The 25,534-nt window shown below is 37.4% G+C and overlaps 1 protein-coding gene across 1 annotated transcript in view; it reads right to left on the reverse strand.

Moving 5' to 3' along the window:
- The window catches only part of ASIC5 (acid sensing ion channel subunit family member 5), a 29,503-nt gene extending 9,344 nt beyond the window's left edge, over positions 1-20,159 (reverse strand). Inside the window, 10 exon segments of the mRNA XM_049630060.1 lie at positions 529-710; positions 3,152-3,208; positions 5,705-5,852; positions 6,789-6,938; positions 9,749-9,874; positions 11,315-11,558; positions 17,104-17,242; positions 17,245-17,334; positions 17,337-17,402; positions 20,120-20,159. Coding sequence (XP_049486017.1) covers positions 529-710; positions 3,152-3,208; positions 5,705-5,852; positions 6,789-6,938; positions 9,749-9,874; positions 11,315-11,558; positions 17,104-17,242; positions 17,245-17,334; positions 17,337-17,402; positions 20,120-20,159 — 1,242 coding nt within the window.
- Positions 20,160-25,534: the final 5,375 nt, after the last annotated feature.

Below are 25,534 nucleotides of genomic sequence, written 5' to 3' on the forward strand. Positions count from 1 at the left end.
GTAAGGAGTTTTCACACTTTAATTTTTTTAACGTTTATTTATTTTTGAGACAGAGAGAGACAGAGAGTGAGCAGGGAAGGGGCAGAAAGAGCAGGAGACACAGAATCTAAAGCAGGATCCAGGCTCTGAGCTGTCAGAACAGAGCCTGATGCAGGGCTTGAACTCACAAATCGTGAGATCATGACCTGAGTCGAAGTCGGACACCCAACTGACCGAGCCACCCAGGTGTCCTGGAGGTTTTCATACTTTAAAGCATCAACTAATATTAGTCAGTACTATTATTTTCTCCAGTTGGGTCAACAAGGGTGAGATCATGGGCAAATTACTCAAGCAGGCCTCATTTTAGTTTTCACACAATTAAAGGATTCAAGGGCATGACCTTATGTACTTTTAAAATTCTAGGTTTTCATTGTTAATTGAGTGACATAAGTCTTTGCCTCCTTTGATTGATCAGAATTTTGTTTTCTCGGCTTTTAAGAGTTTTGAGTAAACAAAATATTCGTGCTGATTTCAAGGAATTTACAAGACTAAAAAAGATTACCTGATATATTCCTGACTTTGATTTAACTTCTTGGAAAGATATTTCAAAGGTTTTTGACTTGGAAAAGTAGAATAAGAAATAGTAGCAGGGTATTCTGTTTCTTCACAAGGAACAGGGCAGCTAGAATTATGTTTTCCCATTGTACATGATTCCTTAACTTTAATGTAGTCTGAAATGAAAATCAGGACAGGATATTGAGAAAAGGGGATCATTTCACAGTTGGGAGGAAAGAGCTTTTTAAAATTTTATCATTTGATTTTCAATGCTAAAAACGTGGTTAACAATTTCTATCATCACTGTCTTAACAAATGGTGTTTATATTTTATATTTTAACGTAAATACAGCAAAGGAGAAAGAATATGAAACATAGGAATTATTATCTTTTAAATTCATTGAGTCACTGGCTTCTGACCTTTGTGAGAAATGAGAAGTTTTTTCTAGAAATTCTTTGGGTTTACCTCCATAAAATAGTATGCATTTGGACAGGAGAAAGATGGAAAGTTGTTTGTGTGACCTTATATCACTTTGAGAGGAACTTTGAAATATAGTCCTGAAAGCCAATGACTCAGGTTTAAAGTAAACTTATCCTGCGGTTTATCTCAAGTTCTAACAGTGTAAAATACATGGCTGGGTGTTCAGATTATCTTGTAGCTGTGGACCTAGTGACTTCTTACTCAACCACCGAGGTTCTCTGTCCTCTGTCTTGTCTTGACTTCTGTAGAGCAATCAAGCTATCGATGCAAATGTATCCTTGAAAAATCCCCTGCAGGAGGTGGTATTTGTCTCCAGCTTTCCTTTGGACCACATCCTGGTACCCAATCTCTCTGCTCCTCACTCTGGGTAAATATTCCTTTCTTGTTCTTCCCTGTAGTTTTGCTACCAAAACTCTTTGTTCTTGTGAATGCTTTGTTTACCAAGACTCCCTGATTAATGGCAAACTTTGGGTTTCTTCTCCGGAATCTAAGTATGATACTTCTTCAGGGCATGACTTTTGCTTGCTTTCTCTAGTTCTTTATTCTGGTAATAAACACCATCCTTTCCTTCAACTCACACAAACACATCCACTCACACACACATGCTGTCATAAGCACACATTTTTCTGTGTAACCCATTATCACTCCACACTCCCTGAAGGACTGCATGCATGATTTATTTCCCCAAACTTTCTCTCCAGCCTCCATCAGGGATAGGAAATCATAAGAAATTTGACAACGTAACTCCTAACTCCACTGGTCAATAATCTGACTTCTGCATATTCAGCTTGAAAGATATTAAAAAATACATCAGGTTCCTTCTACCCGTATCCATTCCATGAACTATTTTACAACAATGGAAAAGAAACTTCTCATTCTATTCCTGGTGTCCTGGAGATATTTCCACAATGGGATAGAACAGCAAGTTTTATAGAATATTATTCTATTTTAATTTTAAAAAACAATGATTTACCATCATAAATATGAACCTATTTATGTGGAAAAAAATAAAAGTAGAATGTACTAGAGTATTAACATTGGTTCGGAGTTAAGATAAATAATATGAAAGTAAAAAAATATTGCTTAAAAAGAAGTTGTACCCAGTAAAGGTGGCGTGTATGGTATTGGTCTCATTTGCATAAAAATTTATATAAGCATTTACATATAATGCGGTGTATAACTAAATGAATAAATGAGAGGATGGTCACCTAAATAATGGTAATAATTCTCAGAGTGATGCCACTTGTACTGATCTCCGCAAGATTTTTCTCTGTTCTGTAATGTTGGAACTAGTTACAACAAGCATGCTTTATTTATATAATAAGAAAAAAAAAAAAAAGCAAGGCTATTTTGATTATACAAAACTATAAAATTGAAAAAACACAAAATTTGGAAATAAAAATCACGCGGTGCCTGGGTGGCTCCGTCAGTCAAGCATCTGTCTCTTGATCTCAATTCAGGTCAGGATCTCACAATTCATGAGATAGAGCCCCACGTTGGGCTCTGCACTGACAGGACAGAGCCTGCTTGGGATTCTCTATCTCTCTCCTTACCTCTCCCCTGCTCATACTCCCTCTGTCTCTCAAAATAAATACACTTTAAAAAAAAATACACTTTTTTTTAAAGAAAACAAATAAGAATCAAAGCTTTCTGCTGTGACTTTGTCACTGAATGTCTGTTTTTCATAAGAATTTTTTAATGTCTATTTATTTTTGAGAAAGAGAGAGAGAGAGCATGCAAGTGGAGGGAGGGCAGAGAGAGGGAGACAGAGAATCTGAAGCAGGCTCCAGGCCCTGAGCTGTCAGCACAGAGCCTGACATGGGGATTGAACCCACACACCGTGAGATCATGACCTGAGCTTAAGTCTGACACTTAACCCACTGAGCCACCCAGGTGCCCAGGTCAATGAATATCTTTAATTCAGGTGCATCTTGAATTCAGAGGGTTTTGTTTTGTTTTACTGTCTATGTCTATATAAGTTACTGTTCCTAATTCTAAAAACATTGAAAAAGTTCCTCTTTACAGTCTCTATTCTGTTTCATCTCAGGACTAGCGATACTATGGTTTAACGTGTTGTATCACTCTGAGCAATTGTCATATAAATCGTGAGAATAAAGAAATAAATTAAACCACTTACCAAGTGTAGGTGAAACACAGTTGTAAAACTTTTGTAGGTCACACTCTATCCCATTTCCTTAAAAATAATAAATCTAAACATAAAGACTTTACATTTCATGAAATAAGTGACATAATGACAAAAATATATTTTATCCATCCATCTTGTGGTTTGCAAAACAGCAAGAACAACAACAAACTATGAAAACATGCTAATACTTAAGGTAAATATACATTGAAAGGAAAAATAGTAATGTTTTTGTTAATTTCCATGTTTCTCTTCATCCATCTATATCAGGCAAAATCATTTAAGTGGAGATAATGTCTTAAAACGTAGCTTTGAAGTTTAAAATTGTTCTCACACTTATCATCTCATTTGTCCCTACACTAATCCTGTGATGTGGGAATCATCATTGTTATAAATAAGAAACTAAGGTTCAGAAAGTGGTTTGTCCAAGCAGTTGCAGGGGAGCTGGGCTTGGCTCATTTTGCTCACCTTCTGTCCTGTTCCTTCTATGCATTGATTGATTGTTTGATTTTTTTTTATGGTATTGGAAGATGCATAGCATACAGTATACTTTCTTTAAAAAAAAAAAAGTTTTTATCTAAGTTCCAGTTAGTTAATCTGCAATGTAATATTAGTTTCCGGTGTACGATTTAGTGACTGAACACTTCCATATTTACATATGCTTTAAACTTACCTGTAATTACAATACTTACATGTGCTTTAAACATACATATACACACTGACACACCTGGTATGTTGCCTTTCTAGCGGTAGTATGGGGCAGGTAAGGACTAATATTGTTAATCATTGGCTGTGGACCTTGCGAGAAATTGTAAAATCAATATGTAGCAGAGCTGGGATTAATTCCAGGCTGATTCTAAAACTTTAGTCATTGCACCTTAGCATCGCTAATTGTCTACTGCCGTAACCCCATGCGGTCTCTGGGGTTAGCCTCAATGTTTAGTCAAGGATCTTGAAAATAACCAAAAGGGATTGTCCACTTATAATTTGCAGATACATTTGGCTAACTATGAGGAAGTGCTCTTTGTAAAGGAAATGAAAGAAATACAAAAAATAAATCTACTTTCAGCATTAAATTGATAAAGAAGCCTGTCTTTCCCAAAGTATGCGGGGCTTCTTCAAATGCTGTTTTTCTCATTGCAAAGAGCAATGATGTTTTGGAAACAATCCATATCTGAAAAACTGATTTTGGGGATTGGCTCTGCAAGTTGTTAGTAGAGGTACTTTCGCTGCTTCATTTAACGTCTCTATATTTTTAACGTCCTCGTCTATGTTCTCACGTAGATGGATATGTGAGGATCAAACCAAATAAGATACCATTTTGGAAGCACGTGGGATATGCAAAAGTTTGCACAAATGCCATGCTTTGTATTTTATATTTCACTTTGTCTAGCTCCTAATTACATATTTGTAATTAACTTACAAAATTACATATTTATAATCCAGTTTCTAACTTGTAAGAAGTAATACATTTTTAAATTATAAACATTATGGTTCATCCATCAGTTCAGATTTTTTTTTTCCCCAGAAACTTTGGAAAGATAATTAGGAATGATGGATCAGATCCAGCATTAGCAGTTTTACAGAATGGCAGTTTTTGAGGGGCCAGAGGCCAATGATCAGAATGCTCGAAAGAAGGAAGTGATGATTCTCAAAATTCCTAAGAAGTTTGCCAAGTAGAAACCATTGTTAATAAGAGCAGAGTTAGTAGTATATCCAGTGTGTGTGTGTGTGTGTGTGTGTGTGTGTGTGTGTGCGCGCGCAGGAGATGGGCCATAGCAGCAAATTTAAAGGGCCAAACTGGTATTGCCTTTAATGCACTCTACACTTCTTTATAAATTTGCCGGAGAAGGGGGATGAGGCAAATCTGAATAAAAATAACCAGTGTTTATATAGAGTGTATTCTGTGTCAGGTGGGTTTCAAGCTACTTACATGCTCCTTTCATCCTTATGACAATCCCATGAGCTAGGATACTATTATTATTCTTCCCAGCTTATAGGAGGTACAGAGAGGTTTAGTTGAAGGTCACATAGAGGAGAAATTGTGTAGCTGAAATGAACAGCCTGGGTCAGAGTCTAGCTCTTATCCACCCTGCCCTACTGCATCCTTCGGGGCTTGCTTCCAATATCCATGACTTTGGAAATGTTCCAAATTCTATGCAAAGGGAGCCTTGGTTGTTTTTCTAACCAGAAAGAAAAGAATTCCCCAATGATGAAATATTTGGGGTTAAGATTTATATAGATGATCTAATTTTGCTTTCAAACTGAGAAAACTGTGATGATCGGTTTTAGATATTTAAGAGCACCCAGACTTACATGCTCAGAAGAAGAATTGGGGCCTCGTTCAATTTTCTTTTCTTTTCCAGAAATCTCCACTATGACTCCGGGATTTAAAATCTGTCAGTGGAGGTTGTATTTGTTAAATGGATGACTTTTCTGGCATAGAATTTCATAAGAATGGAAAACAATTTTCTGATACGTTCATTTCCTGTGACTCAAATTAAGTAGGAAAAATTAAATAAGGGAAATTTGTCATTCTTTATTTACCAGGAAGCAGAAAAGGTAAACATCCACATTGCTCTTGTATGTGCTGAGCCATGCATTCCTTCAAGCAACCAGAAGTGCTGTAGGTACTAAAATTCTGCAGCTTGATGTTAGGGTTGCATTCTCCCCAGGGGTATTCTTGATGGACTGTCTTGAGATAAAATAAATACCTAGCTCAGGAAGTTTATCTGAGTCAATCCATACATCTCCATTCCAAGAAGAGAAGCTAATATACATTTTTACTTTTTTTCTCAGATCTCTTTGATTCTTTTTTTTTTTTAATTGACTACATTTGCCTATTTTGCCTGCTCTATTAACGTGAAAATCCCTGAAGGTAGATATAACAGGGGTCCTTTCACACATATCCCAAATGCTCTGTACCTGTAGTGAATTAATAAAATCAGACAGACTGCTCTAAAAATTAACTCATATAAGAAAAATAGTATCATTTATGGAAATAATATGTTAGCATATTAATCAGTCCACCCACAAAATAGGAACCAAAATCATACACACACAAATAATCCTTTATTGAGTACTTATTTTATGCCAGGCAGTGGGTAAGTGCTTTCTTTATGTCATTTCACGTAAACCTCATAATAACCATGAAAACACAATATTATCTTTATCAGAGAAAGGAGATGGAATTTCAGGAAGTTAATTAAGGAAATTGCAGAGCAAGAGGCTGGCCAATGGAAATCAGCCAGACACGTCTGACTCCAAAATTCCTCCTCTTCCCACTTATTTTTCTTCTTTCCACAGCATCTCATTGAGAAAACGCACAGTTCAGCAACTTAGGAGTGTCTTCATATTTACTGATTCTTTCCATCTCTAATGGAATTTAAAATTACGTTGATTTTACCAGGTTTCCCAGCTTTCACTTATGTTGTACATGTGAATTCATTGTTTTTGCTAAATAGTTACCTCCTAGTAATGGGAAAGAATCTGAAATGAAACTCTGGAATTTCCAGAGGTCTTCTGAGAGCATGGCAGAAAAAGGTTTCTAGTGGAAGTATTATTTATGTGTATATACATTTATTACCTTACCTGATTCCCTCAGACTCTACACCTTGTGAATATTATTTACCTTGACTTGGCGGATTGTTACCTGTGCATGCATTCCCACAGGTGACGACAAGCCTAAACCATCAATCTGGGGCACCTTCTGTGGTGAATGGATAACAAAGATGATTCCAGCATAAACAAAACCAAGGGTTTGTTCATAAGTGAATTCCTCCTGAAACAAACAACAATTTCCCCAAGTTACAAATTGATATCAATTCTACAAAAGTTTAAGAATTAGTTATACTATCTCATGATAGCATTTGACTTACTTAAAATCAACCATTTCATATCACTGTTCAATTTTTATATAAAAACTGAAAATTAAACACCTCTAAGACATACTTTTCATGGTTGAATCACATGTCAAGGTGTCAAGAGTTTCCATAGATTACTTTTCACCTTAGATGAATGCCACAGTACGTATCATGACTGTTAGTCATCTGATTTCCTGGAGGCCCTCTCTTCACCTTGTTGCCTTTTAGTTGCTTCTTCCTTGGCTGTTCTCTTCGCTTCATTGGTTTTGGAAAATCATTTGGCTCCTTTTGTCTCTTTGCAATTAAAATCTCTGGCCTTCTTTAAAATTGAAATTCATTTCCTCCTAAGAGTGAAGACTTACACTATTTCTTTAACATCATGCTCTTCTATAAATCCTATGCCAGATGAAAAAAACGAAGAAACTTCTGGTGATTTTGTTATTAAAGATCTTTCTTGACGTACAATGAGATTACATCCTGATAAAGCCATTGTAAGGTGAAAATACCATAAATCAAAAATGCATTTAATACTCCTAACTTACTGAGCATCATAGTTTAGCCTCGCGTACCTTAAACATGCTTAGAGCACTCACTTTAGTCCACAGCTGGGCAAAATAATCTAACTCAAAGCTCTTTTTAATAATAAAATGTTGAGTATCTCACGTAGTTGACAGAATATGGAACTGAACATGAGAAACAGAATGGTTGTATGGGTGCAGAATGGTTGTAAGCATATCAGTTATTTATGCTGGTGATTGTGTAGCTGTCTGGGAGCTACTGCCACCCAGCATCACGAGACACTGTCACACCACATATCATTCGCGCAAGAACAGGTCCAAATTCAAACTTCGAAGTGTGACTTTGACTGAATGTGTATCACTTTGCACCATTGTAAAGCTGAAAAATTGCAAGTGGAGACATTGTGAAGTCAGAGACTGTCTGTAGTTGTAATTTCAGGTTATAAGGAGAAAGAATGGGCTTGGGGATACGATGATTTTTCCTGTGAATAGGTCGATTGTATATGTAATTACATTTAATGAGCGTGCTTAATATTCCATTTGTAACTCAGGACCCTATTTCTCCTGGGTCTGTTAGGACTCTAAGAAATACTCGGTTGGCTAGTCTGGACAAGTATTTAAGAGCCATTCACTTATGGAATATTGCATTGCATCTGCAGACTTCAATTGCATCCTAAAAATATTTGGGAAATTCTAGCTTGTATAATCCACAATGTAATATTGGAACTGACCATATGGCCAGTATTGAAATCACCTAGAAGTATTTTTTTTAATTTTTTTATTGTTTATTATTTTTGAAAGAGAGAGACAGAGAGCAAGCAGGAAAGGGGCAGAGAGAGAGGGAGACACATATTCAGAAGCAGGTTCCAGGCTCTGAGCTGTCAGCACAGAGCCTAACACGGGGCTCAAACTCACAGACCGCGAGATCATGACCTGAGTGGTAGTCAGCTGCCCAACAGACTGAACCACCCATGCTCCCCTGAAATCACCTGGAAATATTAATCAAATATATGTACAAGCAAATACAGTATAAGTATATGATCAAATATATATACATGCATTATACTGTGCAGTACTGTGTTGAGCAAAAAGGATCTTGAATGAGATACAAGAGGAAGTTATGAAATACACCTTAAGAAAAATTCTTTGAAAGTAGCCAATGGCCCCATTCACTTGGATTGGAAGATAGGATAATTCAATGGGATTTGGGGAAACTAGATGTATTTCTCAACTTTGCCATTAATTGTGTGATTTTGGATACTTATTTTTTTTTTTTTAACGTTTATTTATTTTTGAGACAGAGAGAGACAGAGCATGAACAGGGGAGGGGCAGAGAGAGAGGGAGACACAGAATCTGAAACAGGCTCCAGGCTCTGAGCGGTCAGCACAGAGCCCGACGCGGGGCTCGAACTCACTGACCGTGAGATCATGACCTGAGCCGAAGTCAGACGCTTAACCGACCAAGCCACCCAGGCGCCCCTCGGATACTTAATTTATCAGCATTTCAGAATCCTCATTTATAAAACCACTATAATGAAGTAGATTATCTCTAAATGTGTAATACTAGAAAGAGCTGTAAGATAAAACTTAAGAATTAACCTTGGGTGGGAGCTACACCAGGTACGCTTGAAGCTGACGTCTGTTGAATTTCTTAGGTGTCTGGACATCTGCCTCTCAAGGTTAAACACTTAGACTTCTTGGATCAATTACCAATTTACAGAAGCTAGGCTTAGGCAAAATCAATTTATGCAAAATTCTTTCCATAGCAAGTATTGTTAAAATTATCCTTCAGACTATAGGTTCCATGGTTTGTTAAATACGTGTGCATTGCTTCTTTCCAAAACATATTGCCTTCTTTACATAAAAATCTTTCTAAAAATATTCTTAAAATACATAAAGTCATCTTAAATTAACTACACACATTGTGATTTAGAAACCTCTGGCTTCCTTATTTTGTGGCATAAACGTTTCTGGAGTCACAAAACTGACAGTCAGTAGTATAGCTAAAAATGTCCAGGTTAGCCTCTAAATTATGAATTTTTAATGTTAGAGATCAATATTTGCATACATGGGACTCCAGTCTACATAATCAAAAATGGAAATAATATACAATTCATGGGCACAATATGATGGGGCAAAATGTTTTGATCAAGTCTTTTGATCATTCTTTTTTGTCTTGAGCCCTGGCTAGGTTTAGGAAAATTCAGTACCTGATTGAAATTGAAGAGCAAGCTTAATCCTCTTCCAGAGACACTCACTTTGTTCCTTGCTCGGATATTTTCGCCATAATTAAAAGTAAAACAATTTCCATATTCAGTGAAGACATGTGCAAAGTCCTCCAATATGAAAATGAACCAAATAGGGGCGCCTGGGTGGCTCAGTTGGTTAAGTGTCCGACTTCGGTTCAGGTCATGATATCATGATCCGTGAGTTCGAGCCCCGCGTCAGGCTCTGTGCTGACAGCTCAGAGCTTGAGGCCCGTTTCAGAGTCTGTGTCTCCCTCTCTTTCTGCCCCTCCCCTGTTCATGCTCTGTCTCTCTGTCTCAAAAATAAATAAACGTTAAAAAAAAATTAAAAAAAAAAAAAAAAGAAAATGAACCAAAGAAAATACAATCAGCTGGGTAGTTTGGTCACTTTTGAAGTTTAAATTGCTCAAACTTTTTTATTTTTTTAAATCAGATGTCTAAATGAGAATGCATAAAGATCAGAAAGAATAGATAATGTGGTGACTCTGGTTTGTGCTCAATAATAGTTTTTATTTTTTTGTATGTGATTATCTAGGTGGGACATTTTAATATGTAAATAAGCAAGAAGAACTAATCAGTCTTCCATGGAATTATTAAGAGGATACTGGAGTATTAATCTATGATAATGAGAGGCTAGAGTTGCCAGGAGTCATCATGGCTCTGGGAGGGAGAACTCACACGGGAAAAGCCAACGTGAGTCATGAGACAGAGAGAGAGGACCTAATACATGTTTACTATAAAATTTCTTGGTGACAAGTTTAAATATGTTGGTTGGTAAATAACAAGCAACAGAGAAGAACTTCTTCTCTAAATTAAGAGTACAGCAGGGCTTTATCTCTGTCAGATGTCTGTCAGGCATTTTTTTTTTCCTGTTTTCTGTGTGCTAAAGAAGGTTACCAAAAGGATACAGAATTGTGTCCCAAAATCATGAATTTATGAAATTAACTTGGAATCACCTGACAACACATGCTACAGAATTGCTGATACAAGAAACAGGATGTCAAATTGCCTTTGCTAATAGTTTTCAGGTATATCTGAAACTTTATCTTAAGTGTAGATTAATCCTATAAAGGATAAAAACAGGATGTTATGAGTGATCAGAGAAATATACATAATTTTCACAGTCAAATGCTGGTGCCTACTCATTTTCTATAGCCCCCAAGCCAAAAAAACTAAATGTTGGCTCCTTAATGATAATAAAAATGCTACCTTGGAATAAGTTACTGAAGAATGGGAAAAATTAAAATATCCCCTGGGGTGACAATTGTTTTTGTTTTGGAAAGATTATCCTTCAATAAAGGTAATCGAAGATTTCTGTTTTCTACCTTTTCTTATCTAAACTACTTAAGAAAAGAAATACGTCTCGTGTGTATTCTACACCCCTGATGTCATAATGCTCAACTAACTAAACACAATCTTTGAGCAAGTTTCAATTGATTCCCCAGGAAAGTAAACTTTATCTCAGTGTGAAGCAGTACTGTGCTATAGTTTATTATATTGATGATATTGGAAGAAATATCAAACCATTACCTGTGGGCCACATGGCTTTCCAAAAAAGTCACATTCCAACAAAGTGCTATTGTTGAGATAAAGACCATTTTTTTTTTTTTTTACAAACTCCATAATGCTGAAGTTTTGATAACTTGCAAAAAAGTCAATAGCGTCTTTAAAGCCAGTATAATTGGACCTGATTTCCTGAAGATAGAGGACGTTGGATACAATATTCCGTAAGAGAAAAATAATACTAAATTTGGCTGCAGCATCTGTTTGGAACCTATTAGTAGAAATAAAGGCAATATTTAGAAGAGCAAAAACTTTCTATTATCTAGTAGACACATTATCTAGGGGCCAAACATCTGGCCCCTATCAACTTCTCAGGCATATCTGCTATGCTCTCCTTCATTCATAACACATTCAAGCAAAATTGAATCCCTAAGAAGTCTTTGTCACATCCTGCAATTTACCTTGTATTTGCACATACAGTTTCATTACCTAGAATACTTCTCAGACATTGATCTGGATACGTCCTAACGGATCTTCGAGACGCAACATGAAGAGAATAGGAACGCGAGATCACTAAGAATATAGACTTAGGGGCTAGATTTCCCGAGTTCAAATCCCAGCTCTGTCATTGTTGTGGCTTTGTGCTGTGCCCATGTGCTTATGTTGGAACTATTTTCCAACATCTTCTTCCTTGGATTTATCTGGTTACAATCTGAGGTCATCGTAGGGTCGGAGCTTTGGTCTGGTACACACATTGTTGTAGATCTCCTGACTTAACTTGTTGGTATGCGACAGCAGCCAGGAGCTCCCTGGCCTCGTTAAGCTTCTTCAGATCTTGGGTCAAGAAAGAGTACAACCTGGAGAAGGTGCCAGCTTATCCTGTAGGTCTCCTACACTACCAAGATCAGGGCTTGTGAAAAAGAGAGACACGCATTTCTAGTCTGTGTTTGTTTCCTTCACTTCAGATCTATTTTCCTTTCTGACTGCTGATGTTGCTGACTTCAAGCCCAGCTGGATTAAAATTGGTCCATGTAAATTAAAATTAAGTCCATGTAGTGGACTTAATCCCCAGAATAAATCCCTTATTCTGTGTCACTCACAGGGCTTCTTTTTCTCTGATTGAGCCCTGATTGTTACAGCCACTTAATGGGATGACTTAGCCAATTTCTTCCTCTCACTGTGACTCAGTTTCTTCACTTGTAAAATTGGTGTATGTTAAAAAAAAAAAAAAAAAAAAACCTGTCTCAAAACGCTATTTTGATGATTAAGTTATTTTTCCTAAAAAATGTAGAAGAGTGCCTAGAATACAGTGAGAGGTAGGTAAATATGCATTAAATAAATGAATGCCTCATTTATGGTCAAAGTACTTTCCTGGCAACTAAAGCAGAAGTTATCTATTTGCCCTAACTACAATAAGGATTTTGTAACTCCCTTATTCTGGTGAGCAACTTCGACCCTGCCTTATGTATGGTTGTTTAAATGTATACTCTATATTCTTTTCAAAATGTGATTGGTATTTCATACTTTGGATATTATAAATCTTGAAACTGAACAAACATGCTCCATTCAAATTTACTGCGAGAAAGCATAGAATAAAATGTGTATCCACCCTTGGTAAGTAAGTACACAGAGCTATGTGGTGCATAGTTTGTGTGTATGTAACCACACTCTTGGACTTCCTTTATGTCCCAGATTTTATATTATATTTTATCTTCACTTTCAATTATATTTATATCCTTTTGCTTTCTCATATAAGCCACGTGAAACCCTTTCTCGGTCAGGGTAGAACACACACAAAACAAAACATAGAAAATAGAAAACAAACCCAAGCCAATATACATCCTTTCAGAGATGAGAAACTGCTTTAATGGCCAGGTCCTAAGATAGTGTCTTACTTACCCAGCTTTGACCCTTGCAGGGCCTGTCTTAAATCCACCAGCCCAGGTTCTAGAATCCTATACATAGCCTCCTATGACTTCCTCTTCTCTTAAAAACACAGCTAACTCATGGTGGTATTCTACTAAGTGTATTAGAGCCAACAACCTTGCTTTTCTTGGTCAAAAGTATTTGTAGTGATCTTTGAGGAGTTAGCCATCTACATTTGCAGAGGATTTGGGGGAGAGTCATGGTGTTAGCCCTAACTGAGGGATGGACCTTCCACTTCCTTCAGCCTTCTGTCTCTCTGAATGATGACAGCATACCAGGGATCAGCTCCAAAGCCCTGCAATTTTGGGTCAAGAATCATTACTACTTCATATAATGTTCACCGGATTCTTTTCAAAAGGATTGTGCAGAGAAATGAAGGAATTACCACACGTGTAGGAGGTATGAATACAATAGATAAAAGGAGTACAAGGGAAGGCGTTTTAAAATAATCTTTTAAAATGTTTTGTATTACATAATAATAGTTGAGACCATGAGGGTGATTTAAGCAGATGAACTAAACTTAATGAATAAAGCCTACCAATATTTGGAACAAAGGAAGTAAAAAAAAACTGTGAGGCATATTGTTCAGCATAAAACCGAAGGGCCTTGCTGAGTTTATTTTCAACTTTAATTCAAATTTTAAAACCTTCCTGTGTCTAATCTTTCAGAAACCTTGCTTAGTTTGAGTGTACTTACTCTTTTATTTAACATACACTGGTAAGAGGCTAGCAAAAGAAAACATAATAAAAATACACTGCTTTGTTTAAACAAGTTAATGAGTGATAGCCAGTCAACGAATCTGTCCTTCTTGTGTGGATTAATGCCCTCTCACTACACATCCCCACGTTATGTAACCCAAATGTATATGCTTCATCTGATGTCCAAGTTGATGCCTGACTCAGCCCTTCACTGAATCCCACCAAAACAGATTTAAGTCCACCATGCATTAACAAGAAATGAGTCTTTTCCAGATCGTTTTATGGAGAGGAAAAAGGGGGAAGAATGTCTGCTGGTTGGATCTCCTAGGAGCCAATTTTAATATCTTATCAGATCTCTCACTAAAATAAAATCTTTGACACGTGTTCATTTTATATTTGTATAAGAGTCATGCTTTCATCTTTTATTTAAAATCCCTTAACATGTCTTTGTTTTTTAAGCGTTTATTTATTTTTGAGAGGCAGAGAGAAAGCAGGAGTGAGGGAGGGGCAGAAAGAGAGGGAGGCACAGAATCCGAAGCAGGCTCCAGGCTCCGAGCTGTCAACACAGAGCCCGACGCGGGGCTCAAACTCACAAAACGCAAGATCATGACCTGAACCAAAGTCGGTCACTTAACCAACTGAGCCACCCAGGCACTCCATATTATATCCTAATTATTGTAATAGATATAATGATTTTCTCTTTTTTGCTACTAATTTTTGAAAAATTTTATGTGGTAGGAACCCTTAATATGAGATCTATTCTCTTAACAAATTCAAGTATACAATATTGTATTGTTGATTATAGGTACAATGTGGCACAGCAGATCTCTAAAACTTATTTATCTTGTATAACTGAAACTTTATGCATATATTTTTTAATGTTTTTATTTATATTTGAGACAGAGAGAGACAGAGCATGAGCATGGGAGGGGCAGAGAGAGAGGGAGACACAGAATCTGAAGCAGGGTCCAGGCTCCGAGCTGTCAGCACAGAGCCCACTGCAGGACTCCAACTCACGGACTGTGAGATCATGACCTGAGCTGAAGTCAGACGCTTAACCTACTGAGCCACCCAGGGGCCCCTGAAGCTTTGTGCATATTGATTGCTAACTCCCCAATTCCACTTCCTGTCCCCTCAGTCCTTAGCAACCACCATTCCACTCTTTGATTCAATGAATTGGACTATTTGAGAGACATCGTATAAGTGGATTCATGTAGTACTTGCCTTTCTGCGACCGGCTTATTTCATTTAGCATAGTGTCCTCAAGGTTTATATTATAAGGTTTCATATTGCAGAATCTCCTTCTTTTTTAAGGCTGGATAATATTTCAGTGTATGCACATATCACATTTTCTTTATCCATTTTTCTATCAATGGGCATTTAGATTGTTTCAGATCTTAGGTATTATGAATACTGTTGCAATCAGTATGGGAGTGTCAGTATCTCTTTAAGATCTGTTTTAAATTCTTTTGGATACATACTTAGAAGAGAAACTGCCAGGTCATATGGTAAATCTATTTTTAATTTTTTGAGAAGCCTCTACACTGTTTTCCTAGCCAATGTTCCCTTATGCATTCCCACCAACAGTGTACAAAGATTCCAATCTATTCAGATCCTCACCAACACTAGCTGTCTTTGTTTTTTTGTTTGTTTTTGTTTTTTGATAATAGACATCCTGACAGGTGTGAGGTGTATCTAATTGTGTTTATTTGCATTTCTCTGATGGTTAATGATGTTGACCATTTTTTTTCCATATAACTATTCTCCATTCGTATGTCTTCCTTGAAGAAATGTCTACTCAAATCCTTAGTACATTTTTTAACTGAGTTATTGAGTTTTGTGGGTTTTTTTTGGGGGGAGGAATTGTTTATATTTTGGAGATTTACCTCTCAATGGTTACTTTTTTTAAAAAAATAATTTTTTACCAGTTATGGTTATTTCTCTGAAGAGAGGATCTGTGAAATTCCTCACACTGCCATTGTCAAAATAGTATATACATTTTAAGAACAGATATCTTCAATCAGCCTTTGCTTATATTAGAACACAGACCATTTAACATAGTACAAGGCAATAGTATTAAAAATCTCTGGGGGATGGGGTTGATTTGCTTTTACTCTTTGGGACCTTGATGCACACCTTGACACATATCTAACAGTCACACAAGTGTGCTATAATATCTAATATATATTGAACACCTGTCCAAGGAAAACCCCAGGAATGAGACAAAATGGTGTATGTGTCACCTCATCTGATGCAACAGGAAATGGGTAGACAACGCCATATCATTTTACACATACAGAAGTTGAAGCTAAGATTAAGTGATTTGTCCATGATCAAGTAGTGGATCAGTGGGGGATCTTAAGGAAATCGCTCTCCCCGTCTCTAGGGTAAATCCAGCATGTGCTCTTCCAGGCCATCCATTGGCAATTACAGGGCTTTTCTGGAAGGCGTCATGGGGCACAGCCACCCTCCTACAGGAGACCTGATACAGTCATTGAATTGCAGTTTTCTGGAGGGAGTTGTAGCTAAGGACTCAAGAACAGCAGAGTATTAAGCCAAGCGTAAAGCTCTTCTGAGCTTCGGGGCCCCGTGTGATGGCACAGGTCACGCATCCATGACGCTGGCCCTGCCTTGGTTACCTTGAAGGTCTCGTTATGTACACATCAGAACATTTCCTGTCTCCATACTACTTTCGCACAGTGGCTCCCTCTTCAGGTTCTTCTTCACCTCCATCTAGGAACTGCCTGGGCATCCTTGATACTCAGACTTCCATGACACTCCAGACCGAGACTGTCCCCTGTCCCCTGTGCTTTCAGAGCCCCTGCACATACCTTTATGGTACTGCACAATTATCATACACACTGCATGGTGACTGTTTATGTTTCTCTCTTTCTTCCTAATCAACAAACTTTTTAAGTGCAAGGATCCAGACTTTTATCTAACCACAGGATTTGGTGTGATGCCTAGTAAATAATTGTGGAAAGAAAGAAGAAAGGAAAGAAAGAAAAATTAAAGAAGAAATCAAATAAGCTCCTTTGCCTTCCTAAATTTGGGTTTTTAGGTATAATTTAAGAACTTCAAAGGTTTTATATACATTAAATATCACATAGTAAAACCTAACTTATGTTATACAAGCAAGGTTACCCTAGCAAAGTGATAGAGACCTATCACTACTAAAAGAGTAATTGTTACCTGTTTAAATGGCAAAACGTCACAGCCGGGAACTCGATCTTTTCCACATACTGAACTTCGGTGGACATCGTGGTGGACCATGTGAAGTAGCTGACCAAGCGACTACAGACCTGCCACACCACGAGTGACACTGAGCCACCACCAACCAGATCAGCTTGCAAATTTTGCTCTGGCTTCGAACAAGGTTGTGTACTCCGTGGAAAGAAGTGGAGATGGCAAAGTCATGGTCGACTTCTTCCGGTCATTGGCAGATGGCAGCGGTTTCTTTGAGAGGCAAAGCTTTATCTTTTCCAAGAGTCCTTAAGTTGAACAAAATAATGAAACAAACACAAGTAATGAGTTAGAAAACCTTAATGCAATCTGTGAGAAACACAACCCAAAGAAAGTTTGAACAGGTTACCCTTTTCACCTTTTTCAAAATCCATCTTGAGTTACATGGTTTCTTTAGAAACTAAGTAGACGTGTTGATTCCATGGGTCAAATTGAATGGGATGCTTACAACTCATAATCTTTAAAAGAATTAGCTCTCAGTTTTGAAATACATCCCCCCCCCCCCCATGAAACACAAAGTCTCTTAGATGTCTTGAGCAAAATCAGGCTGATTCTTCTGAGAGTTATAAGTGGGGTTAAAAAGCAATCTTTAATCTTTGACTTTTAATTGATCTTCAATTAATCATAGTCCTACAGTAACGCGTGTGTGGCTGAACGTAACCTCTGCAGCGTCACAGGCGTCGGAAAACAACTATTTTACTTCAGTTGGTTAATCTAATCAGAATGTTTAAAATCGTGTTATCAGTTAAGCAATCTATTTTCAACCTCTTCAGAAAGTGAGTTTTTTCAATACTGTCAGTAATAAATCAACTCGTGTTTATTTATATTGATTGATAAGGGCTGGTGAATGTGGCCCTAAATTTTTCCTGGCAATATATAACATATTCTGAATCTTATGTTGGAAACAAAAAAAAATTTGTTTTTATTTTTCTGTAGAAGACATTCAGAATTTCTTCGCTGAAGGAAGTCTGAAATACAGCTCAGAGGATGAGATGGCCTTTGACATGGAAATAGCATTCGCCTGGTCAGGCCTGGCCTCTTATAACCTGTGCTACTGTTCAGAAACTGTGCCGAGTTTCTTAATCTTTCTAGTAAGCGGTTCCTCTTCCATCAGATGGGAGAACAGTATTTGCCTCATGAGTTTGTTGTATTAAATAAGACAATACCTGGGGATAAATTGGCACATCACCTGAACCATGCATGAAAAGTACTCAATTAGTATTACCTATTTTTATTATTCTGCTAATTTAGTAGTGATGTGGCAAATGGTGAAATATTCGGGGATTTTTAAACATTGTCTAAAATTCTCATTTAAGAAATGAGTTCTTAATGGCCTCACAAATGCTTATAATTAAGTGAATTGACTTATATTTTTTGCTTCAATTCAAGAAGTATCGTTTGTTTCAACTGGTCAGCATTTGTTTCTAAAAGGTTTCAAGTGTGGCTTATCATTAAATCATTACTTAATACATCATAGGTCCCAATCAATTAGCTGAGCTTACATCATGATATATAAAAGGCACTTATAAACATTTTCTAAGGGACTCCATTTCATTTGTAAAGTCTTAGGACACAATTACAAATTATATTATGATTATTTTACAGACTAGACACTAAGCAGGAAATTATGTATTAATCTGAGTAGCCTAACTTTAGACAAAAATTTTACAATTGTCTCACATATAGTTGCTTTTAATATTGAGTTAGGCAATGTATATATAAAGTAATTGGCCCAGTCCCAGGGCAAAATTAGAAATATAAGAAAAACTATTGTGGGGCCCCTGGGTGGCTCAGTTGGTTCAGCGTCCAACTTCAGCTCAGGTCATGATCTCACAGTTCGTGGGTTCGAGCCCCACCTCGGGCTGTGTGCTGACAGCTCAGAGCCTGGAGCCTGCTTCAGATTCTGTGTTTCCCTCTCTCTCTGCTCCTCCCCCACTCATTCTCTGTCTCTGTCTCTGTCTCTGTCTCTGTCTCTGTCTCTCTCACAAATAAACATTAAACAAAAAAAAATTCTTTCTCTTTCTCTATCTGCACCTCTCCCCACTTGTGATCTCTCTCTCTGCATCTGTCTCTAAAAAAAAAAAAAAAGCTCTTGTTATTTTTATTTCCTATCAAAATAAATTAACAATGCTCTTTTGTGTGTATTACTTAGCCATCAGTTTACAAACATAAAGAATGAACTCTTACTGAAGGACAACTCAGTCTCTGGGCATCTGGCACCCTTCCTACTCCAGGGCCCAAAGCTGTTAGAAGGGGAAGAGTGATCTAGTAATTAGTAACTGGCCAACCAAAGTATTGCCAGTTGCCAGCATACCCTGAAAAAGCAAAGTTTTCAGGTGTATCTGTCAACTTGTTTAATACAGATCCATTCCTTGACAATTACTGCGGTTTTACTGGAATATTCTTAGTCATTTGCGAAGACTTTAAAAGCGTTTTGGAAATAATTATTATTGCTCATGAATAGTGAAGAAACAAGGTGAAATATTTCTATGAGGAAGGTTAAAATTGGTTTACTAAATGACACACCAGCCTGAAAGACAAAGCAAACGTCTTACTTTCCTGACTGAAGTAAACCCTACAGAACTAGGGCAAGTGGCCCTTGCATTGAATACTGATCTTTAGAGAAGCATTTTAAGGAACATCAAACAAGTTTTACTGTATTTAAAAGCAAAACAAAACAAAACAAAACACTTAGAGGCGCATGATACATAGAAACAACAACAACAAAAACCCAAACAAGATAAAACCAAAAAATAGATCCTAGCATACAGTGATATTTCACAACTATTTTTGTTTGACTCCTTCATAGAAATTACTTCATTCCTACATAACAGAAACTCCATTACTTATATCCAAGTCATATTGGAAATCAAATTTCCCAAATGGGAAACATAATCTCCCTTTCCCCTGGCTAATTTCTAGCCTGTGGGAATGAAAATGGTAACTGGAGGAGTTCACTCCTTACCTTTCTCAGCATAGGCTTTTGGTTTCTCAATCTGCTTCATTCTCAATTTCAGCCTGTGGCGTCCTTGAGGTATATCCAATTTTCATTCATAACCGTGTTCATTTTGTGGCCTTTATATAAAATGCACCAATTGAGGTTGTAAAACGTGGGGGCAGTATAAATGTTTGTGTTGCTGTGTTTTGCCTCATAAAACACATAATCTGCAAACCCAAAATGCTGGCAGAACCAGCTATGAGTATTTATGGACTGACGAGAGGCCATCAGAGAGGGAAACAAAATACATAACTGGGAAATCTTTTTCTCTGAATGAAAGAGACAATCCCTACAGATATCTTTGGTTTTAGAATCACCCCTGACCAGCCTCGTTGACACTTAGGCGGTGTACCTGGAAGAAAATCTCTTTAGCTTTCGTTTCCACCTCTCTCTTTCTACCACTTTGAATCAAAACGTGGTTGAAATGAAATTTGGGGGGTAGAGAGGCCTTTTCCTGGCTGAAGTGACTTTCTTAGTAACAGAGGTAAGCTGTTTTAAACAGAAATAGTATTCAATGAAAGTAACAAAATAAAACATTAGAAAATTTCTCCTCAAGAAGTAATGATTGCTGAAAGCATACAAATTCAATAGAGCACACAGGCCAGTTATTTGTCCATATTAACATTTTTGAGAAATTATATTAAATAAGAAGTGAGAAAATACATTGTTGTGTATAAATGGCACCACCTATTGACACAACTGAGGAACTGCATGTATCACTACTCCGAGCCTTTTAGAATTTTGTAACACTGATCATTAACATGGTTAGATATATTTTACATACAGTTTCTTGGAAACTCAGTACTGTAACCTGAAACTAGTGTTATATGGAGGCAAAGTAAGAAGTTTCAAAGGATGTAAATGAAAATCCTGGATACTTCCCCAACAAAGATTTCAGGAAGAGGGTCAATCTCATGGTGGATAAACTTCTCCATGAAAGATCTCTTCTTTGGGGTTAAATGACAACTTCAGTTTTTAAAATTTAGGTATTCCTGAGAGGAATAACAGCTACTTACCTGGGTGAATACCTTGCCTTCCTGGCCTTCCTCCCTTTCTTCTTACCATCTCTCCACAGCAGCTGTTGGAGCCCTTTGGTTAGCAAGGTCATAGATTACAGTGTTAAATAGGCCTAATTATTTATATCCTGTATTTTCTATCCTATATAATCCTATTATTTATATTCTATAAATAAGGTAATTATTAGTTATCCACTGTTTGAACTTCTTTTTTTTAAATGTTTATTTTAGAGAGAGAGAGAGAGAGAGAGAGAGAAGGGGAGGGGCAGAGAGAGAGGGAAACAGAGAATCCGAAGCAGGTTCCAGGCTCTGAGCTGTCAGCACAGAGCCCCTTGGGGCTCCAACTCACAAACTGTGAGATCATGACCTGTGATATAGTCCGATGCTTAACAAGCCACTGAGGCGCCCCACTGTTTGAACTTCTAAAGGCAGAGTCATTACTTGATTCAAGTTGAGAACAGACTGGTAAGAAGTGGGGCTAATCCAGAAAGAACAGGTCAGGCAGGCAACAATAATAAAGAAGGTGGGTGGGGAGAGGGGTTCCTATGAGTGTGTGTGGTGAGAGGAGGGGAACAGGTGGTGAGGGAAGCAAAATCAAGAGAAAGACCGTCTTCCAAAGCTGTATTTTATCTGCCTTATAATTTAACCAAGGCTCAAAAATAACTAGCAATTTTCCTAATGTTTCTTAATATCTTCACTTCCATGTCACTTCCTCTTTCTTGGAGCCCACACTTTAAATAATTGTTTTTAATGTTTATTTTTGAGAGAGTGAGAGAGAGAGAGAGAGGGAGTGAGTGGAGGAGGGACAGAGAAAGAGGAAGTCACAGGCTCAAACCCATGAACTGTGAGATCATGACCTGAGCCAAAGTTGGACGCTTAACCGACTGAGCCACTCAGGTGCTCTGAGCCCACACTTTTAGTTATTTCCCCACATTGCCTTCGGGTGTTAGAGAGGGAGAGAGACAGGGAGAAAGAATGAAACAGAAAGGAAGGTGAGCAGGCAAGATCTCTCCATTTCTTGCCTGTCTTATACTTAATAAACAAGAAAAGAAAGAAAATCATCTTCTTATTTTTATTTGCTCAAACTTGTCCCTCTCTTCTGGGACATTTAAATATGATGAAAGTATCTGTTCCTGCTTGCGCTGATGTAATACCTCCTCATCTCTCTCCCTCTTGTTTTAAATTTTTTTTAACGTTTATTTGTTTTTTGAGAGACAGAGAGAGACAGAGCATGAGCAGGAGAGGGGCAGAGAGAGAGAGGGAGTCACAGAATCCGAAGCAGGCTCCAAGCTCTGAGCTGTCAGCACAGAGCCCGACGCGGGGCTCGAACTCACTAGCAGTGAGATCATGACCTAAGCAGAAGTCAGATGCTTAACCAACATAGCCACCCAGGTGCCCCTCTCCCTCTTGAAGACAAACTTCTCAATGCTGATTTCTTCTCTCCTCCTCTCTTCAGGTGAAAAATACTAACCATCTCCCCCACTCGATTAGCAACTTTTAGTAAACTTAAATTCCATCCTTTCTGTCTGGCGAGAAAATCTCCCTTTCATTTGCCTTGTTCTTCCCTGTTTGATTGAAATCAAAGCCCAGTGTCCTTTCCACAGTTATCCCTTATATCTTCTTCCTGATCTGAATTTCCTTAACTCTTTGAGGGATCTCCTTAAACATCAGTACAGAAATTTCCACTTTCCTTTCTCCTACTTTCCAGGCTTCTTGTACTTGTTTTGCATAGCAAGTGCATTTGCTAAAAGATAAGATTTTTCAGACCCCGTCCAACACCACCCTACAACATGCACACACACAAAAGTGGGTAATTACATGGCAAAACAAATGAAGTGAGGATCTAGAGCATTCTGAACTGTCATTGTACAAGTAGCACCAACAGCAGAAAGCTACTCATTATTATTGATAAACTCAAAAGATAAAATAAAAGAGAATGAATAGGAAAGAAACAAAACCTTTCATCTGACCTCAAATTTGAATTCAGAACATAAACAACATTAAGAATTTTATGCAGTGTCCAGAGAAGTATATTCAATTAAATAGACAGAGAATATGCAGTGTCCAGAGAAGTATATTCAATTAAATAGACAGAAGTATATTCTGGCCAGAGAAGTATATTCAATTAAATAGACAAGTATTTCCTATTTATTCTATTTTTCAGAAAATCTTATGTGTTTTTCATAAAAATGTCGATCCTATTGAATTGGCAGATATCTAAAGTTATTTTAACAAGTCATCTTTGGCTACTACTTTTAAATTTAGCTTTCAATTAACACTCTGTGTTTTACATTTTGTTTAGGACAATGCATAACCATTAATGGTGATGCATTTTTTTTTTTTTAATTTAGACAGATTTGGAAAAGCAGTATAGGATCTGCAAAGGAAGACAAGGTAAAGAATATGTTTTCTTTTACTGGAAATAGATTTTTTCCTTAATAATTTTGGAAAGAAAAACCAAAGAGAATTTAACAACTTAGCATGTTTTCAATAAATACTTTGATAGTGTCTTGCTTTGGTTTGTAATAATACAAAAAGCAGGACTGATACTGGTATTTTCTGTTATATCCTGTACATAAGCATTGTTGGTTAGTGGTTTTGCATTCATTGCAATGTAATCTTTTTTTAAAACACTAAGTGGGAGCCTGCGTGGCTCAGTTGGTTAAGCATCTGACTCTTGATCTCAGCTCAGGTCACGATCTCACACTTTGTGAGTTCAAAGCCAGCGTCACACTTTGCACTGACAGCATAGAGTCTGCTTAGGATTCTGTCTGTCTCTCTTGCTTTCAAAATAAATAAAGAAGCTTAAAAAAACACTAAATGGAAGAAATTAGCCCCTGTGATCATATCTATTCAACACAAATTCGTTCATCTAAATGATAGCATTTAGTGTAGAACGGGACCTTATGATAGACCTCACTGAGTCCGGCCCAATTGTCATCCTCCATCCTCATCTATGGAAAAAAGGAGAAAGCTCAGACATGAGGTAAAAGCTCAGACGTTCCACGAAATCAGGGCTCTTTGCCTGTTTTGTTTGCTGATCCATCCAACTCTAGAAAAATGTCTGGCAGGTGGGAGGCAGGTAGTAAATATTTGTGAATGAATAAAAAGTTTGTCCTAGCCTTGTACTTTTCTCATGACACACACTAATATAAGAAAATTATTGTAATTTTTCCAACCTCTTATTATTATTTTTTAATGTTTATTTTATTTTTGAGAGAGAGAGAGAGCGGAGAGAGAGAGACAGAACATGAGTGGAGGAGGGGCAGAGAGAGAGGGAGACACAGGATCTGAAGCAGGTGCCAGGCTCTGAACTGTCAGCACAGAGCCCGACGTGGGGCTTGAACTCAAGAACTGTGAGATCATGACCTGAGCTAAAGTCAAACGCTTAATCAACTGAGCCACCCGGTGCCCCTCTAACCTCTTATTTTTAAAAGTACAAACTTACAGCGATGCCTGGGTGGCTCAGTCAGTTAAGCATCTGACTCTTGGTTTCAGGTCATGATCTCACATTTCATGAGTTCAAGTCCTGCATCAGTCTCTGTGCTGACAGTGTGGAGCCTGATTGGGATTCTCTCTTCTTCTCTCTCTGCCCCTCACCCACTCACACTGTCTTTGTGTCTCTCAAAATAAATAAATAAACTTAAAAAAAAATTAAAAAAATTAAAAGTACAAACTTATAGTAAAGTGGAAAAAATTGTGCAATGAATACCTAACTACGCTTTACTATAATTCACTAATTATTAACTTTTTCCCACATTTGTTTCATCTTTTTTTTTTTTAATTAACATTTATTTATTTTTGAGAGACAGAGAGAGACAGAGCATGAGTAGGGAGGAGCAGAGAGAGAGGGAGACACAGAATCTGAAGCTGGCTCCAGGCTCTGAGCTGTCAGTACAGAGCCCAACACGGGGCTTGAACTCACAGAGGGCAAGATCATGACCTGAGCTGAAGTCGGACGCTCAACCGACTGAGCCACCCAGGCACCCCACATTTGCTTTATCTTTGCTTCTAAATGCAATACATCATCCTCTTCTTTATTAAAAAAAAAAAAAAAAAGGACATCCTCCTGCAAAAATACAATATAAAAATCTTACTCAGGAAGCTTTACTCCGATACAGCACCATTACTTATTAGGCATTCCACACTCAGAATTTTCAACTTCCTCCCCAAACAGAAAGGTATTTTATTTATAATGTTTTATTTCCCCAATCCACCATCATATCATGGATTGTGTTCAGTTGTCATGTCTATTTAGTCGCCTTTAATCCAGAACAGTTTCCTAGCCATCAATTTATTTTTGTCTTCTTATTACATTTCTATTTTTGAATAATTGATACACATCATATGTTTTGCAGAATGCCTC

This window comes from Panthera uncia, chromosome B1 (assembly GCF_023721935.1).
Source record: "Panthera uncia isolate 11264 chromosome B1, Puncia_PCG_1.0, whole genome shotgun sequence".
NCBI classification, from domain to species: Eukaryota; Metazoa; Chordata; class Mammalia; order Carnivora; family Felidae; genus Panthera; species Panthera uncia.